At 47.5% G+C, this 19,268-nt stretch overlaps 2 protein-coding genes across 3 annotated transcripts in view; both read right to left on the bottom strand.

Annotated features, from left to right (window-relative positions):
* Positions 1 to 284: 284 nt before the first annotated feature.
* Positions 285 to 16,669, bottom strand: RARS (arginyl-tRNA synthetase). Of its 2 annotated transcripts, XM_017825654.1 has the most exons (16): positions 16,601 to 16,669; positions 15,002 to 15,101; positions 11,697 to 11,831; positions 10,986 to 11,174; positions 7,563 to 7,674; positions 6,425 to 6,525; positions 5,842 to 5,963; positions 5,395 to 5,515; positions 4,955 to 5,084; positions 4,656 to 4,760; positions 3,565 to 3,743; positions 3,117 to 3,226; positions 2,358 to 2,463; positions 1,601 to 1,773; positions 784 to 1,031; positions 285 to 436 (listed from the first exon to the last, which is right to left on the bottom strand). In XM_017825654.1, the coding sequence occupies exons 4-16, from the start codon at positions 11,136 to 11,138 to the stop codon at positions 327 to 329; spliced, it is 1,770 nt and encodes a 589-aa protein (XP_017681143.1). In that variant the 5' UTR covers positions 11,139 to 11,174; positions 11,697 to 11,831; positions 15,002 to 15,101; positions 16,601 to 16,669; the 3' UTR covers positions 285 to 326. The 2 variants fall into 2 exon arrangements, with proteins under 2 accessions (XP_017681143.1, XP_017681142.1); XM_017825653.1 differs by lacking the exon at positions 15,002 to 15,101 and having other exon boundaries at positions 16,601 to 16,665.
* A 1,046-nt stretch (positions 16,670 to 17,715) lies between these two features.
* Positions 17,716 to 19,268, bottom strand: part of WWC1 (WW and C2 domain containing 1) — a 67,329-nt gene continuing 65,776 nt past the window's right edge. Inside the window, exons 22-23 of the mRNA XM_017825652.1 lie at positions 18,953 to 19,074; positions 17,716 to 18,455 (exon numbers count right to left, since the gene is read on the bottom strand). Coding sequence (XP_017681141.1) covers positions 18,389 to 18,455; positions 18,953 to 19,074 — 189 coding nt within the window. The 3' untranslated portion in view covers positions 17,716 to 18,388. The remainder of the gene's footprint in view (positions 18,456 to 18,952; positions 19,075 to 19,268) is intronic.

Raw genomic sequence — 19,268 nt, 5'->3', positions numbered from 1 at the left:
TGGCTGCACGTGGCTGGAGGGTTTCCTGGAGGTACCCTTGGGTGTTTGGACTTCATGGGCTTTGGATCCTGCACTGGGAATTGCTCTGAGCTGTGCCCACAGCCCTCGTCTGTCTCTGTACCTGTGACTGCCTCCCTCCTTCCTCCCTCCCCGCATCCTTTCTTTCCTTCTTCCCTTACTTCCTCCTTGCTTTTCATTGCTCTCTTCTTTTCTCTCCTAAGTGGGTGCTGCTCCCTCAGAGCACCTTCCCTTACCACAACCCCATCCCAACAGACACAGACAACTCCAGTTGTTCAGTCCCTTTATTGTCATTCCACAGGGCACAGCTACATCCTCTGGACAGGCTTGATCCCCAGGATGTCGAATCCCTTGGCCATGATGGCAGCAGTGGCTTCGCACAGGAGCAGCCTCCACATGTTCACCTTCACGATCTGGCCTGGAAAACACCAACAGAGGAGCTGGAGCAGCTGCTCAGAACAACCAATGGTGCCTTCCCCTCTGCCCACAGCCTGGCCCTGGACTGGCACACTGAGCCCCTCCTGCTCTCCCTAAGCCAGGCAGACTGACCAGCCCTCGTGTTTCCAGATGCCTGGCTGCTCCCAACTCTACTCAACCTTCCTGCTCACAGGCAGATGACAACACGGGCTGTCCTTCCACACAGACCCTTGTTCTGCAGCAGCAAGTAGTGTGACAACAGCCTTCCCAGCACAGGGGAACACCCTGCAGAGTGTCTGTACTATGACAAGTGGCAGGCACACGCAGCACCCCATGGCCAACACTCACCACTCTGCCTGTCCTTCTCCACGCAGTAGCAGTTGTCGTAGAACTCGGTGAAGGTGGTGGCCAGCTCATACAGGTAGTCACAGAGCGTGTGCAACAACAGGTCCTCCAGGATCTTCTGCAGGATCTCAGGGAACCTCAGGATGCACTTGCCCAGTTTCCACTCCTTCTCATGGTCAAGGATTAGCACCTCCTCCTTGGCTGCCTTCCGCAGCATCTGCTCGTCAATGTTGGCCAGGCGAGCGATAGCCCTGGAATGATCCAGAACAGGGGATGCTTGGTGGGGCTCCCACTGCTCAGCCTGCCTGGGGCCAACCTGGTCAAGGCCTCTCCCAAGACTGATGTCCAGTCCTGGGTGACCAGGCCAAAGAGATCAATCAGCCTTGGAGACACAGGGGGAGGCCCTGCCCTCGAGGTGATCCAGGAGGGCACTGCACAAGAACAGGGATGGATGGGCTCTGGGCACCCACATCGGCAAGGACACATGATGTTGCCAAGCAAACCAGCCAGAAAAACTGTGGGGTATGGCAATGCCTGAGCTGAGCAGCTGCTGGAGCACAAGTGCACCCTTTTCCAACCACCCAAATCCTCTGATTACCAGAAACTCCTGCAGCTCCCTCCCTGGGATGTGTGTCACACAGAGGAGCCATTTCAGGTGGCAGAGCACACACCATTTGCAATGACAAATAAAATCTTGCCTGTGGTGCACACCAGTGTAGCTGCCTTCTCTAACCAACCTCCAACAGCACTGATGTGACCATCACCCCTCTGCCCACACGTGCAGAGCATCAGCACCAACTCCCCCTGCTCCCTCACCCACCTGATCCGTGTGAAGGCATACAGCAGATAGGCAGCTGTGTTCCCTCGGTCATCCAGCATCTTGTCGAAGGAGAACACGTAATCATTTAGTCTGTTGTGGGACAGATCTGCGTATTTAATGCATCCAAAAGCCACTGATGTCTGGGCAGCTTTCAGCTCTTCTGCTGTGAGGACCTGGTGCAAATTCAAAGCAGATCACAGTCAAGAGGAAGGACACTACACTGCCCTAATGAACCAAAACATGCAGCCCTGGCCACCCAGCAGGGCTGAAGAGGAAAGCCCAGGCTGCTGAGGGGATTTTACCCACGTGGTACTCAGTTCACACACACCTCTCCACTTCAGGGCACCAGACAACCCCACATTCACATCTCACTTCTCTTGCAATCAACTGCACTGCAGCCCTGCCCAGGCTAAGGCTGACTCCCTCTTCTGACAGCCCACAAGACCTCTGAGCCCCAGTGTCCCACCTGTCAGGTGTGATGTTCATACTGTACTCCTGCTTCTTACAAACTGCATGTACACATAACAAACACTTAGTCCTCCAACCCTTACAGAGCGTTTTGGACAGTCCAAACTTTATATTCTTCCATCACCTTCTGCATCCTGGGGGAGTCACAGCTGTTGCCAGCACACAGGGGAGACCTGACAGATCCTGCAGGCCCAGCTCTCCTGCCAGGCCCAGCTCTCTGCTCCCACCCCCAGGAAGCTCTGCAGTACTCAGCCCTTCCCAGGAAAGATAAGCAATCTCCCACAAGTACCTTGTCCCGTTCCTTGTCTTTCAGCTTGTCCATAGCTCGTTTCAGCCCTTCTTCCAGCAGGTCTATGAGACGCACTGTATCCCCCGAACGAGTTTTGAACTTCTTCCTGAAAACACACAGACAAAATGACCACCTGCATAAGAGGCACAACACTTCCACCCTCTGCCTAGGGCATCCCAGGCAGATCCAGGACATGCACCAGAGCCTCTTGCAGGGATTTCCACTGCTCACACCTTATGGCTTAGTAAAAAAGCACATGACAGATCTCTTTGTCTTGAAGAAATTGCCATCACACAGACAGCTACAAAACTGAGAGAACACCCACGGGGTGCTGACCAGGAAGGCTCCCACAGTCAGAACTGTCCCAACTCCAAACATCAGGCAGGATACAATACCAGTGCCAGCCTTTTCCCAACTTATGTTATGAAGAAGGTAGAAAGTAATGGAAATTGTGGCCTTTACCATTGCCATCTCCCAGTATTCACATCAGCTTCCACCAGCCAATCCCAGTGCCCCTCCCCAAATGCCAGGCAGCAGAAGCCAGGCCCAAGAGGGAATGTGACCACAGCACCAGTGGATCAAGGACAATGACAGGCAACAAAATGACACAGTTATGGAAAACAGCATGGGATGAGGTGCTTTCTTCTGGGTTTTTTTTTTGGCATGTCACATACTTGTCAACAAACAAGAGCAAGTCTCCTGCATTCAAACATCCTCTCCAAGGCAAATACAGAGGCAAAACTGCACCCAAGCACTTACTTGTCTTCTCCCAGCACCACTCCAAACGCGGCATGGGCCACTCTGGTCACTTTGGGGTCATACCAGCCAATCATCTGTCCAGCTGCAAACACTGTTTGTAAATGCACAGACTGCAAGGAATAAACACCAAAAACCGGTTCTCAGCCCACTCCTCCAGGTGCAGTTTTCTTCCCTGCTTTATCTCATTCACAACAACGCTCTCGCAACGAGACTTAAAATTTTTCAAGCTCCACAGAGAAATTCCCCATCAGAAAGTTCAACCTTTTGAAGAGTTTTCCTGGCTTACAGAAGCTTACAGATGGTAAATTCCCATCAGTGCTCAGGTAAGGGGTAGATATACCAACAACACTAAAGACCCTGTGGTCTACCTGCGTTACTGCTGCATCCAGCACTTAACACACTTTGTGATGAGCTGTACCAGCAGTGAGAGCAGAGCTGGGGAACTCACCTGTCCGCTGTCCACAACGTAGATAAGGATGTCACCCTTCTCTTCACACAGCCTGTGTTTAAGAGCAGCCAAGTCTGATGTGTCATACGTGTAACCTCCGTCTGATTTCATGATTGTCAGCGGCACAGGGAAACCCGGGACAAACACGATCTTCCGCCCATCATCAACCTGGACAAACCCTGCAAAAGCAAAGGAAAACATGTCTTGTATCACAGTAGGGAGGTTTGTGGGCCAGCAGAAACACTTCCCTGATGCTACCAGCACGAAAAGGCCACACACTCACATGATCAAATAATTAATGGCTCAAAATATGAAAAGACCTACATGGAACTCCCTTGTCAACCAAGTCACGTTCCGTACAGCACTTCCAGAACTACACACAAGGAAGCAGATCTGTACAGAGGTGGGCTTACCAGAAGGGATCTAATTTAAAAACTCCCAACACTGGCATCCAGATCCCCCTGTACAGCCACAAACCCAGCATCACAAGGTATGACATTAAAGGCAACACAAAGTATGGAGATGCAATGAGGACTTAGCACCAAGTCTTTCAGAGGTAAGACTAGTCAGAACACTTCACACAGTGAGACTCAAGAACTGCTGAATCCAGACAGGAATACATAAAACCAGAGACCTCTTATGCTGCATTTGGCTTCTTGCCAGTTTCAAAGTCAACATGATCCAAAAATCCCACTGTCTTCACAGAGATTTCTCAAAGTTCCCACACAGTCACAACACTAAGACCAGGAAGTCTGTCCTGTATTGCTCCCTGACTGTTTATTCAGAATACAATAAATTCCAGTAGTACCTCATGCTATTGCCTACAAAAAATATCACAGACAAACTGATTTTGATGTCAGTAAGAAAGATTCAAGCTTTCTGGAGTGAAACATATAAGAATTAATTCTGCTAATGCAAAAAGAAGGAAAAGCCACAAAAGTTCCACATTTAGGAAATGTGGCCAAGAGAAAAAGCAAAGGTGGGGAACATGCAACTTGAAAAGCATCAGCCCTAAGCCTCACTGAGTAGGAGTGAGGTTACCACACATCCTCACAGCTGCAGAAATTCTGACCTGAGACCAAAAGCCTCACCTTTATCTTCAAATTCTTTGACAATGTCTTTCATCATCTCGTGGTAGAACGATTCCCCTCTCTCTATGAGTGTGATGTCCAAACAGTTGTAGATTTTCTGGAATTCTTGAGGAGGGAAACAGAACAAAATACTTTCATTAAAGGCACACAGTGGTAACCACTGGCTTTTTACTTTAAGCTTCTTGTAGCAGTGTGGCAGTGATTTTCAACAGAAAACAGGAGCACGGGCTCAGACATAAAGGTGAGGAAAGCCCCGCTGTTCTACTGCTGAGACATGTTTCTGGACCTGGCAAAGTCACCTTTGCGTGACACGTCACAGATGAGCTCCCAGGCCTTGATGAAGTCGGGGTTTTTGCTCTGCAGCAGCACCACACATTGGTAGGCACGTTTCTTAAACTCCTCCTCTGTGTCAAACCTCCTCTTGGATTCCTGCAGTGAAACACAGGTGGAAAAGCACTGCCTTCTCCCCTGAAACCAGCTGCCATTCATAACAGCCCTTCCAAGCACGCTCATCCCAAAAGACACAGAGGCTGCAAGCTTACAAAGCCCTCTGATCATGCCCCATACAGACAACTCAGTACCAGATACCACAATTCATTACCCCGTGGGAGGCTACTGCAATAATCTATTAATAGTGATTCGATTCTTTTGTTTCTCCAAAATACTCTGCAATCTGTAAAGTTCCTCCATCTGCTTCCGAGATGCTGACATAAGTATCATACTTATTTGCTACAAATACCTTGTAAAAAGCTTGGAGGTCCCCAATGGGAGGAGAAACAGTTAAGTAATCCGGAAATTTGTCTTGGAGGTGAGCAATGAGCATTCCAAACTGGGTGCCCCAATCTCCTAAATGGTTTAACCTTGAAGCAATTGAAGAGCACAATAATGATTTTTTAAACATATGCTCTAAGATACACACATTTAAAAAACATATATGCCAAAAGAAGGAACACACATAATACCAGAAACCCAAACCAGTCAAGCTCCCCCAATTTCACTGCAATGGAGCTTTTGCCCCCCTTGATTTCTTACCGTGCTACACTTGCTCAGCTTAGTGTGTTTCTACACATAACAGGTTATTTGCCATGTGCTTATAAACAAAGACCAACACAGGCCAAAGCACAGAGAGAGGTACTGCACAAACTCAGCCAAACCAAGCCCACCACACCCAAAAATCAGCTCTCACCTCAGAACGTCATAACCTGCGAACTCGAACAGTCGGCACATGCTCTCCCCGATGATGGTAGACCTCAGGTGGCCAACATGCATCTCCTTGGCAATGTTAGGGGATGAAAAATCCACCACCACCTTGGACACAAAGCAACACATGAATAAAAGGCAGTGGCCATTTCCACATCTCTTGTGTTTAATCTGGGTGTTGTTGAGGGGGAGCGGGGAGAACAGGGCTCACCTCTGCTGACCCTCACACCCTGTGCCAGCAGCACACACAGCAGAGAGGGCCCAGAGTGGACATCAGAGCAGGTTTCCAGCCTGGGGCTTTGCTGCAGCCCAGCTCAGGGTCAGGGATCACTCCCAGACTGACCTGGGCACAACACCTGCCCCAGGGAACCTCGTCTCTCATCCCCCAGAGATCACACCACGTACCCACAGCCTACCCATGAGCCCTATGCCACATCACATTTACTCTGCTCTAACAACCTGCTGACATGGACATCTGCTCAGCACAGCATTTCAGGGGTGAGTTTCAAAGCTACCTGCAGTCCAGCATGTTTCACCTATAGCAGGTGCCTGTGTGCTCACTGCTGTACCTTTTTCCTTTTGCCAATGGCTGGTGGTTGAACTCCATTCATCAATAAACTGCTCAGCTGCTTCGACACAAAATCCTTTCTCAAGTGGACGTTGATAAAACCTTTAGAGGACAAAACCAACCATCAGTGCTGGGGCTGCAGAAATGCCTCAAACTATTTTTTGTTTCCTTTGCCCTTGGATTTCTGTTTCCTCAAGCATAAAAGCACGTGAAGTCAGCCTGACAGAACAAAACACTTTTCAGCCACAGGACAACAAAGCTGTCACTAGAAGACAATTTCTGTTCCCAGATTAGAAGAGTCTGATTCACACCACTACAGCCTTTACTGCAGGAGTCAGATGCTCAAGCTACACCACTGATATAACTCCTTTTCATGCACTGTCTCTCAAAGGTGAACTTATAAAAACAATTTTTTACAAGGAAATAAATAATTTGGTTTCCAGAATGCAAAACCAGATCCTGCTCTGTCTCCTTTTTTTAAAATTAATATCCTAAAACATACAGTTTCACCTGGGATAATCCATGCTTGTGGGATGACACTGCTTTACTTCTCCTGCTTCACAGAGCCAATCAACAAATTTATGCCCAAGCACTAGAAGGGCTGTGCCATGGGATTTTTGTGTTTATGCTGAAGCCCTAAGGAATATGAGCCCTTGTATTTCTTCTTGGGTCTTAAGATATATGATAAGGGATAAAACAGATGCAGCAATTAATAACCTCCATGCTGCTCCAGCCTCTCAGTGCTGAGAGGTCAAGGGCTCACCATGCAAGGAACAGCAAGAAGGGCATATCAATTCTTGCTGTGATTTCATGACTGTGGCCTGATACTCATCACTGGTATTCAAAGGGGAAAAGCTGGTCCTTTAAGCATCAGTGGAAAAATTGCTAATTAAGGGGGTCAGGATCATACTTGGCAGTTCTAATACAGAGGTAGATTTCTGCTGCTGCACAAGTCTGAGGGCTACAAAGCTCACCAAGACAGAAGCAGCTAATTCACCCTGCAGTTTTAAATTCAAACTGCAGTTTCAAATCACAAAACGCAGTTGATTTGAACTCAGCTCACCTTCCCTGTTCACCATCCAGTATAAAAATGCCCCTTCTGCTTTAAAACCTACTGTATAAAATGAAACTAAGCTCACCAGGACCAGCAATTTCGACCTTCTCAATGCACTCATTGGCAGGAATGTTTTTTGCTATTTTGTCGGCGATTTCTCGTGGGATAACCTTCTGTTCCTTGGTTTTGAGCAGTATCTGAAACACAACAAGAAGATCAAGTAAAATTCAATCCTCCAAAACATTCTACAGAGTGGAACAGAAACGCAGATATTGCGGCACTGAAAGATCCTCATGGCCCTTTAGCTTCATAATGCAGAGACACACACAAAGAAAAACATCTCTAGTGAATTTTACAGATCAGATCAGTTCTCCACAGCAGAAGCCTGACTGGACCCAACAGGTTCACCCCCTTCTTCTCAGAGCAGTCTCCACCTCAGAAGAAAATCTCCCAGGTTACTTTTCAAAACATGTTAAGTGGTTTGGCAAATTTGTATTTTTTTAAGCTAGCGAAAGAGACAAATGCTTTACAAATCAGCATATCTGGCACAGTCCTTCACACTGCTGCACAGTCCTGTTGACCAGTCTCACAGGTGTCCTCAGCTCTGCCAGCATTCATATGTGAAGTTCTGAACTGTGCCTCCAGCAGACTCTGAGTGTGGTTTCAGAGCAAGTCTGCTGATTTATGACTAAAAGCAACCAAAGCAAACTGCCTTCAGTCCTGCCTTAGTCTTAAGCTTAATAAATTAATAAGGAAATAAATAAATAAAACCCAACAACCCAAGCAATCAAAGACAATTCTAACACTACCCTTTTTCCTAAGAGAGCATCAGAAAAACTACTGGGAAAGTAGCTCGCTCCTTTTCCCTGGAGCCATGAGTGGCCCACTGTGAGGAACTCAAAATTTACATACAAGGACTGCTTTAGAACAGTTTGGGTTGGAGGGACCTTCAAAGATCATTTAGGCCAACTCCCAAATTTCCCTGTCCATTCCCAAAGCATCTTCTCACATAGCTTTTTGCAAATCTTACAAAAATACCTTTTAGGAGGATTCTGTGAGCTAGTTCAACCCACCCCTTGCAAAACACTACATCCACACTGGATAAAATTACCACAACTATTTGTTTCTGAGCAGGTGATTTTCTGCTATTACTGTGATGTGTTTGAAAACTCATCACCTCGCTCCCATCAGGGCCACGAAGATCAAGCACCTCTTTGTCAACTCAGAATTTGCTCGTATTTGCTAACTTGCAGTCTGCTGCAAAATGTGTTTCTACTAAAGTTTTCAGCTTCCTGTTTAACCTTATAGAATGGTAAAGGCTTAGAATGGGCAAGAAAAGCAAACCTCCTTTATGCCTTTAATGCTACTCAAAGTAGCAGGAAAAATAAATGCAAAACCAGATTATGGGCATGTTATACCAGATAACAGGCGTGTTATCTGAACCATTCCAGAATTGGTTACCATACTCCATTGACTCTAAGGAGCAGAGGGAGGTCCTGGCTGAAACCCCAGGCATTAATATGCTGATGAGCTCCCGGGAAAACAACAGGCATTTGTGAGGGCCCTTTCCACATCAGTGCCTTGCAGGGAGAGGCTGCTGCCTGGCACGTCCCAGTGCTGCCCCAGTCAGGGCACTTCCCGCTCCTCTGGCAGTCCCAGTGATCCTGGCTCTGTGCAGGGGACACCCTGGGGAGACCTGCCCCACAGCCAAGGCCCTAAAAGTTAGGCTGACAGGAAGTACATAACCTGCTGCTGTCACGCCCTGGCTCCGCTGTGCTGACACACTCTCAGACTGCTGCCTGGGTGAGCACTGCCAAGCTCCTGCCCACTATGCAGGGAACAAACTCCACAGCCAAGCCCAGCACTAGGAACCCTTATTCACCAGCACAGCTGACAACCTGGAACTCAAAACCCTGGCTTGGAGGGGCCCGTTCAGACACCGAGTTATGCGAACGACGTCGGCGCTGGGAAGCCGGGACCGCTCGAGAATCCCAACCGCGACTTAATTGGGGTAACGCAGCGGTCAGAAAAGTGGCAACGCTCTGAATCCCGTGTCAGTGCAGTCACCCAGGGGGCTCAGCCCTGTCACAATATGCTAATGAGACCAGGGGAAGGCACACGTATTTGTGAGGGCTGTTTCCGCCCTGGCACTCCCGGCCAGGCGCCTGCTGGCTGGCACGTATGGCCAGTCACGCTCAGTGTGCCCGGACAACGGGCACGGCAGCTGCCGACGGAGACCTGGGGGAGCACAATTCCACACATGGCAGTGCAAGCTCCATGTCAAAACTGCCAGTCTAGTGCATTCATAGAGGTGAATTGACAGCAGAACATGTGAAAAAAAGAAAAAAGTTGTCTCTGTTGAGGTTGCCAAATAAAAGATCTGCAGTTACAAGGAGTCTATTTAGTCGCTCAAAGGCACCAATGCATTCAAAGTTTGGGTGCTTGCTTTCTCCCACACCTGGTTTTACTTCAGCACAGTCACAGCCAACTGCTGAAGTATCTCTTGTTCTATCTGGGTCCTCTTTGGTCAAATATCTTCCACAAAGCAGCAATACCATAGTTTCCTAAGTAACTGCTGATACCAGCCAGGCTAAAAAAAAAAACCACTCCTTCCTTTGCACACACTAAACAGGGGGTTTGTAAAGTGGAACCATCCTTACAGCTGTCTGAAAACCTCCAACATCAGAACATTGTAACAAACCCCCCATATTTCCTGCTTTTTGCTAATTTAAAATAAAATAGCAGATTTTACTTTAAAATTAAATAAAACCTACAGATGTAGGGATGCCCACATAGCCTCCACTTAGCAAATGCTTGGATAACAACAGCCAATGAGACAGGAATGAGAGCATGAAAAGTGTGTGGAATAGTCCACTTCAAAAGGCTGGAAAGAGCATTTGTCACAGAACTGAAAATTTAGAACACAACAACAATCAGCACCCACAAAACACTCACAACAGGAGGTGTGAGCAGCGAGGGGAACCCGCAGTCCCAAGGGATGGGGCACCTGTTTGTCACCTGCCCTCTGAGAAGGGAGTATGTGCACATAACTGTGCAAATGTGTGTGGGGACATCACACTTTCCTGGCACTAGGGAAGAGCATGCAGAGAAATGCAGGTGTTTCTCAACATTTCGTAACTCCCCGGAATTGTGATTTATTGTTTTGCTGGTTTTAGTTCCAAACATACAGCTCACTAATTGGTAGATAATTGCACATCATTAATAAATCAATGCAGCAACACTTGAATCGTGATTGGATTTAGATCCCACGAACTGAGCATTTTCCTGTGTTACACATTAACTCTCTCATACCAGTCATCTAAACTTTAAAGGTCAACTGTGTAAAGGCCAATGCTTCCTCCAAAATGCCATTAGACACACACTCAATTCTCAGCCCAGACACCTACAACAACTCCAGGATTGCAACTTTCACTGTGCTATCTGTCACTCAGCTTCCAACAGACAACATCCTCATTTTTCCTTCTTTTTAAAGATTGTTTACATTTACCTGTGATATGGCCATGGCACTGTTACACTGGTAATCCCCAAATTTGGGCTGCTGACTTGGTGTCACCACCAGTGGAGGGTTTTCTAACTCTGGGTAGGCAGCCTGAATAGCAGCTCCAAAGATCTCCTGAAGACAGCTGTTGATATTAATCATGCTTTTTACTGTTTTACTTCTTTCCTCCTGAAGGCTCTGAAAAAAAAAAAAACCACCAAAAAAACAACAGGATCCAGAAGGTTAAATTCACAACATCTGAGGAACTGTTACATCCCACTTTTCTCCTTGGCTGCCTGGCAAAGCACAGCTGACAGATCTGGCTGACACCTCTAGGCAACACGTACAACATAAAAATCAGGTGATTCTCCCGTTGAACCTCCCAGCACAAACCTTTCCCTCAAGGCAGGGCTGCATTACTTTTCACACTTTTGTCAGTGATCCTGAGACACACCTTAGCTTGGCCACCCAGTGCATGACTGGCCAAAATGTGACAGTGTGGGCTTGCTGACCTACTGACACTTTTCATAAGGTAGCTTTCTGTTTAAGGAACCAAAAAATATCTGATGTGTCCCCAGTTAAGGTGTCAGAATGCAGAGCGAGCACACTGTCACACATCACTAGCTGTAACAAACTGGCATCGCTTATTTAGCTTGCCTTAATTAGAACAAAAAAACCCCACATGCTGCTGCAAGAATTCTTTGTTCTTTATTCCCTTACCTTTTGAAGGAAATTTAACCGATACTTGAGCTTTGCGTTTTCGTCTCGAAGCCCTTCCAAACTGGGGGACACTCCCAGGCACCCAAAGTTCTTCAGACGCTCAATTTCTGCAGTCAACAACTTGATCTCGTTTTCCTGGAAAGCAAATTGAATTGTCACGCAGCAATTCCTGGAGTGGGGGCAGGAGGTGATGAGCTACAAGATCTATTTTGCCTCTCATAAAGGTAACAGCAACGACATGGAAGTTGAATAATTCCAAACAATTACTGTGTAAAGGTTGTTTCTATTTGTATCAAAACCAGGGATTCTGAAATGTTCTTTAAAAAAGGCAGTCAGAAGGCAATCTCACTGATATCAGGACAAAAGTGCAAGAAAGACAACAGGTCATGCTACTAAAGGATCACCCCAAAATAACCACTTCCTCTAGCTTTTTTAATCTAATAAAGATGTCAAATGACCTGACTCAAAATTCCCTAAAGCCTCCTTCAGCCAGTTTCACCATCTCACAGTTTTTCTTCCAGAGGAGGAAACCACAATCACTCACAACTCCAGCAAGCTCAAACCCCACCTGGAGGCAGGAATTCCAGGAAGTACAGCCTGCTGCTGCACAGGGGCATTTCTGCAGTGTGCACTCACTTCCACCCAGACACAAAACCTCTCCTTCCCTGCCTTCAGTGTGGCTTCTCCCTTAAAACTGACACAAGGCATTCAGGAGCAATCAGGAATTTCAGCGAACCTCTGTGATCCAAATAAACAAACTTCCTTGTGTCCCTCCAGACTTCACAGCCTGGACTCATGGTTGGAAGCTACTGCAAGGAGCAGGAATTTTCCTCACCCCACTTCCTAAAGAAACCAAATAGCTGAAATTTCACCCCCGTTGTCCATCTCTTGTTCTCCTCTGTAACAGGCTCTGTGCCCTGAGCCACAAACCTGGCTCACACACCAGCAGCCTGGAGGCTCCTGGAGATTTAAGGCAGTCAATGCTTCTATGGAAGGAGAGGCAGCAAGCACTGCTCACCCTGGCTCCCAGCCCCTCAGCTCCCCCATCCAGGCTCTTCTCTGCCAGAACTTCCACAGCAGGATGCAGCTCAGGCTATTATTGTAGTCAAACAGGCCACCAAACCTTATCAAAAAGGGCTCATTTACTTTGTTGCTCTTGAAACAAACGGAATATTTAATTAGGAAAAAAACTGGGCCATTGAATCTTCTGGTCCTGTATGTCCACCTGAACAACAGCTCCCAGAAATGCTGCTGTAACTAACTGCAGATGCTCAAAAACCTAAGCTGAGGCAAAATAATCTTAAGATTGGCCTATTTGTGGGCCAAGCTGAAAATCAGTACTTTTTAGGTCACTCTTCAGCTGTGCTTCAGTTTATGGCACACTTCTTTTACAGCCTCAAGGTCTCCTGCTACAGGGGAACGGGATGCTGCTTCCTGCAGTTCAGATGTGAAAAAATAGGACTCTGAGGAAAAAAAACCCCAAAACTTTATAAAATCCTCTAGTTTGGCTTTTAGAGAACCAAAATCATTGAACAGCTGCACCTTAACTCACTTCAAATAGTCCATTTCAGCTCTAGCAAGCCAAAGTATGTGCCCCAACTGTTCTTCTCTCAAGTACACCAACCTCCCCCCATACAACCAACAGCAAATAGACTGGTTTATTTCAAGTTTTTCTTCCTGGCCTGAACCTGGTAGCATTTCATATAACTTACACACCCCTTTGAAAAATCTTCTGAACTTCAAGTTTAAAATAGCACAAGAGAGAATTCATTGTGTTTTCACAGCTGAGTCACTGTAAGTTTCAGTGACCATTATTGCTACAAACTGACTTAAAAGAACATTAGAGCAGTGAAATGCATATCTCATTCCCCTCAACCCTAGAATGTGCTTTAAAGAAAAGCACAAAGGTAGCTTCTACTCTTAACACATTATCTGTAAATTCTGTGTCCACAGTACTGTCTTTTGTCTAGCAAAGTCACAAGCTTCAGGACAGGCTACCAAGACCCCAAGGAGAGTTCTGCATCGAGGGCAAACCTTGTCCAGACCCAGAAAATCACATTCTGCTTTTGAAACTAAAATCACTGCATATCCAAGACAAGCAGCAGCTCACACATACTCCTCCTGCATTAAATGATTCCTCCAAAGCTGTAACCACCAAGATGTTTCAGTACCAGCTTTTCAGAACAGGAATTTGATTTGGATTTTCCTCCATCATCACAAACACCTCTGGCCACCCAAGGGAAGACCTGCAGGAGGTGAGACAACCAGTATCCTACTGGAGCTTCTTTCCATACTGTAAGTCTGTGAGCAAGGATGAGGAAAGAGGTTTATCCATGTGCACAGCCAGAACCCCAAACTAGGATTCTCAGGAATCACCAACCCCTGGGGCAGACACCTGGCCCAAACAGCTTTTCCCACCCAGACACAGGGTGACAATTAGTATCCTAATTTGGCCAGGAGGTAAAAACCTCTAAAACAATGTCACAGCTCAGCAAGTCTCATCTAGTTCTTTCCCATGACTGCACCAAAGCAGCAGAGACACCTGGAGGCATTTGGGCTGGCCCCATTTCAGGTTTGACCAAGCCCATTTGTCACCCCAGACTATCACATCTGCCTATCACATGTAGTGCTCCTCTTCTTCAGAAAGTTTCAGTAGCAGTCCTTATGTTACCTGAGTGAGAACTGAGAGCAGAAGGTTTCACCATGGTGGCCCAGCTGCCTACCCCAGTGTTGCTGCTGCCATTTCAGACCCCCTTTTTATGCTCATCAACAGCTAATACAGACGATGAAGTTTTCATTCAAAACAACCCAGCAGAAAAGCCTGAACTCAGCAATGTTTACACTGGATTCCAGAATGGATGGGGTTGGGATCTCAGTAAATGATGATCCTCGTGAGTCCCTTCCAACTTGAGATATGCTATGATTCTGCAACCCCCATAGAATCCATAACCATATTGCTGAGCTCACCTGGAACAAGGTCTTTAGATATTCACATCATAAATGCCCCCTATCCCTGCATCTCATGATAAAGCTAATTCTCTAGGAAATCACCTGTGAACACGAGATGTTATGGAAGGGGTATTATAAATTCTACATTCTTCCTGAAAAACAAACTACAGATAACCCTTGTAACTCCTCTCTCATGGTAATATCCAAGCGAGGAAGGGAGACAACACCAACACTCCTCTGATCTACAAGATGTGTGACTGAGAAAAGGAAAGAAAAAGCTGCTGTTCAGGTCATAAAGTGTCACCCCCTGGTTTATTCTACCTGCACTATCACAACTTGTCAGTAAAGGGTCATACCTGATGACCACCTCATGAGAAGCTGCAGGAATTACATGAGGCCATGCTGACATCTCCAAGGGCTCTTTGGTCAGCTGAGTACTAGAAATCTTCCCCTCACCTGTGAATACAAAAAAACTACAGCTTTTTCAATAGGACCAAAATCACCCTCACCTTTTCCCTTAGCACATAAGACCATCTTCCAAAGATCCCACTGAATTAACAAGAAACTTGCATAGGCTTCTGTCTCTGGGCTTTAATGTGACAGAGCTTTTCTCCATCGTGTTTAAAAGAAAAAAAAAAAAAAGAGGGGAGAAAATGGCCTGAGAGAGCAAGAGAAAGGGAGCAGAACATCTCTCTTCTTGCCTCCTGATCAGTTTTATGTCTATTCCTACTTTGCCAAGCCCTGCTCAGCTGGCTCAGTGCAATAACTCAGCACACACTCCTTGCTCCTGGTTGGGCTATTTTCCTGAAGAGCTAATGACTCCTGCAGGCTGGCTCACCACAGGCTCCAGGGCTTGCTGCAGCTGGCACAGGGAGCTGTGGAGAAAGGTGTCAGGTAGGCTGAGGCTCAGTAATTCCACATGGCCTCCTTCAGCCTCCTGGAGTTAGAGCTGAACACTGTTCCCCTGCTTTCCTTCAGTGACTGGAATTTGTTTAAGGACTAAAGACCAGACTGCAGTGTTGGCAAAGGGAGAACACCTTTACCAGAATATCCAAAATGTGCTTCCTCTCCTGGCAGCAACAAAGAAGAAAGGGGAAAACAGAGGCAAAGAGGAGTTGCAGAGATTCAGCAGCCAGATTTATTATCTCAGTGTTTTATGGCAGTGCTTGTCTTATGTTTGTAAGCAAAAAACACACTGGAAAGTTGCTTAAGAACACACAAGTACGGCAGGCAAAAACCTAAAGCCAAATGTCCAGAACCTCTCAGTCAGATCCTCCTGGGCCAACATATGAGAAGTCAACCTGTGGAGTCAAAGCTTTCCTGAAGCTGCCTCTGTCCTCGGCTGTCAATACTGATCACTCACCAAGGCAGACCTGGCAGTCTGATTTATCTCTTGTGATTGTTATTGTCACTGAAAAGGGAGACGGTTGTCACCACCTCTTCCCAACCCTGAGCACCTCATGGCTGCCACAACCCAGCTGGAGAAGGCCAGGGCTGCCATGGGCACGCCCGCTCTCCATCCAACAGGTGCTCTGGGAGCGCACCCCTGGAGCTGCCCTGGGCTCCCGGGACACGCTCCTGGCCCTGGACCCTCCTGGAGCGGGTGGTCCCAGCGCGGCCGGGCACAGAACCGGGAACCGGGACACCCATCACCGCTCCGACCGCTCCCGATGACTCCTGAGGAGACTTTTTGCAGAAGTTTATCACGAGCACAGAGCGTCAGGCCCGAGGCAGTGCTGTAACGCTGCTCTTTGCCTCGGCACCCAGGGGAGCGGCCGAGGAGGCGCCTCAGCCCTGCCCGCCCTCCCCTCACACACCGACCCGCGCCCCGGGCGGCGCTGGGGGAGCGCCCTCGGGGCTCACCCGCCCCCTGCGCCCCGCGGCTCTCCCGTGCCGTGCCGTGCCAGGCTCCCCCGGGTTATCCCGGGCTGTTCCCGGGCTGTCCCGCCCCGTACCTGCCGCGCCAGCCGGGCCGCGCTCTGCGCCACGCGCGCCTCCATCCTCGGGCGGCCGGAACCGGGAGCGGCGCCGCGGGAAGCGGAAAGAGGAGGGACGGCGGCGGCAGCGCCCCCAGGCGGAGGGGAGGACCGCGCCCATCCATCGGGAATGCCGCCCTGGGAACTGCGCCCCGGCTCCCCGAGCCTGCTGTGTACAACCTGGGAGAGCTTGTGTCGGGAAGGGAGAAGGAAAGGGAGAAGGGAAGGGAGAAGGAAAGGGAAGGGAAGGGAGAAGGGAAAGAAGAAGAGCAAAGGGAAGGGCACCCCCAATCCCTCATTCAGTGTCACCAACCAGCAGTTTCACAGGTGAAACGTCCCGTCCCCAGGGTGTGGGTACAAAATGGGCACAGGGAATGGACAGGTGGGGAGGAAAAACAGGTGATAGGACTCGAGGGAATGGCTGGAGCTGTGGCAGGAGAGGTTTAGGTTGGATCTCGGGAAAAGGTTCTTCCCCCAGAAGAAACAGGCACTGACCAGGCTCCCCAGGGCAGTGGGCACAGCTCCAAGGCTGCCAGAGCTCCAGGAGTGTTTGGACAACGCTCTCAGGGACAGGGTGGGATTGCTGGGGTGTCCTGGGCAGGGCCAGGGGTTGGACTGATGATCCTTGTGGGTCCCTTCCAGCTCAGCATACTCTATGATTCTATGAAATATGTCAGTTACACCATTTCATGCGACACAGCAACAAAGTCTTCAGGGGATGGTGCTGGCGAACATTCCCTGTGAGAGCCACGAGCACGGCAAGAAGTTTGGCACAAAGGGGCTGGACTGGGGTTGACAAAACATCCAGTGGCTCTTACCCAACTATGCACAAAGTGATGTTCTGTAACCAACCAGGGAGCAGTGAGTTACATCTCTAACACCTTTAGTAAAACCTGTGTTTAGAACAAAAGGAAAAATCCCAGGAGCAAATTCCTCCAAGGTATATCCACCAGCTACCTCTCAAAAATGTCTGAAGGACATACAGAGGAAGACACACGAAAAGCTATATGCTTCCAGACAGTGACAGAAAAAAACCTCAATTTAGGTGCCAAGGGATGAGAAGATTCACACAAGACAAAAAGCAAGAAGGCAGGTTTGTCCAGAAAGGTCACTTTATTGGAAAAACCTAAAATGAACTTTAAACCTGCAGCCCTCCACCCACAACAGTGGTTTCAATGGGCTCCCCACGTTACCTTAACAGACCCATTACAGACATGAGCTGCAGAACAAATGTTAAAAGTGCAAGTATTCCGAACTTCACACCTACTTTTATGACCTGGCAGGAAACACAAATGCTTCACAGCTCACAGAGAATTCGTTCACAGCACTTGGGAGTCCAAACTGGCTCCCTGCATTCCCCACGGGGTACAAAAGACATCACTGAGAGTCCGATGCAGAACATCATAGAAGGTAGGGGTGAGGTTCCTTCAAATTAATTTTATTGCAGTAAAACCTCTAAAAGGTAGAGCTGTACAAAAAGTCTAAACAGCATTATTTAAGAATAACAGCACCTTACGCTGCATTTGTTCTTATTTAAAATTCTATTTCCCAAAAATACATTCCTAAATATACAAACTATACAATCTTGTCACTTTAATGCTGGTTTCTGTGATGATATAACTTTAACCTAAAAATCTTCAAAACATCCACATACTGACAAAAGCTCTAATATACAAATGCCTTGGTACCTTCATAATACCACATAAATAACTTCAAAACCCAAACTGCATTTGTAGAATTGTCCGGAAAGCAAATACTTTATGGTGATCACACGTCGTCCGCAGAGAGTGTGGGGATGTTTATCCTTGGCCGTGTGAAAAATGCCATTTTCTCTCTAAAAAAAAAGAAGACCAGTTGTTAATGCAACAGGAGTCTTGCCAGAAACGTCCATCATCCACATGAGAGTTTATCCCACCAGCTCTTCCCACAAGGAGCAGCAGTACATCCTCCCTTAACCTACACCTCCTAATTTACTTATCAGGCACGAGGCTGCAGTTAAACTCACAACACTGACCTTACCAAAAGCCATTTCAGAAAGGCTCAGGGTTTTTTCCCTTCTAGATCTGTTAGGGAAGCAAAGGGCTGCTTCTGTGTCAAAGAACCTGCTGCCAGGTGGGGAATGATGTGGAGTACTGCTGGTTGCTTTGATCATGTGCAGTGCTGTAATGAGTTTCCCTGACTCTCAGACCTTATACTTTGATATAAAAATACAGAAGTTCTTATTAACATTTAACTACTTCTGCAAAGATCAGACTTCCTCATCAGCATCTTTGTTATCCACAGAAAAATCATGGCAGCAGTCCATTTTTCCTCCCCTTTACCTGTAATTACCTGAATGACTGTACTTCCAGAGGCTCCTTCCGACTCTGCCCTCGCAGCCTGTGGACATCCTTGGCAGCAGCTCTCATCATTTTATCAGCCTTTAGCTCACACTTGTGTTCTGTTTTTTGCACCTAAACGAACAATAAAAATAAACAACACATAAATGTTTTTGTTTCCAGGAGGAATTATTTTATCCTAACTAATCTCCAAGTACAGCAGTATTTCAGCTGGAGGTCTGAGGGGTTTGAAAACTGTTGACTCTGGAAAGCATGAGCCACAGGAGCTAAACTGAAGCTTGTCAACCAACCAATGTAATGGAGAGAGC

The sequence above is a fragment of the Lepidothrix coronata genome, unplaced genomic scaffold, assembly GCF_001604755.1.
Source record: "Lepidothrix coronata isolate B3197 unplaced genomic scaffold, Lepidothrix_coronata-1.0 Scaffold121, whole genome shotgun sequence".
NCBI lineage: Eukaryota > Metazoa > Chordata > Aves > Passeriformes > Pipridae > Lepidothrix > Lepidothrix coronata.
Note: the sequence above shows the minus strand (reverse complement) of the source record. Positions and strands in the feature narration are given on the sequence as shown.

What these genes read in the sequence shown, in the direction of transcription:
- RARS (XM_017825653.1), bottom strand. Translation starts at nt 16,645, where the DNA reads ATGGAGGCGCGCGTGGCGCAGAGCGCGGCCCGGCTGGCGCGGCAG. An exon ending in CAAAGAATTTGAAGATAAAG is followed by an intron (nt 3,744 to 4,655) that starts GTGAGGCTTTTG and finishes TTGCTTTTGCAG; the next exon opens with GGTTTGTCCAGGTTGATGAT. An exon ending in AAGACAAGGAACGGGACAAG is followed by an intron (nt 1,774 to 2,357) that starts GTACTTGTGGGA and finishes AATTTGCACCAG; the next exon opens with GTCCTCACAGCAGAAGAGCT.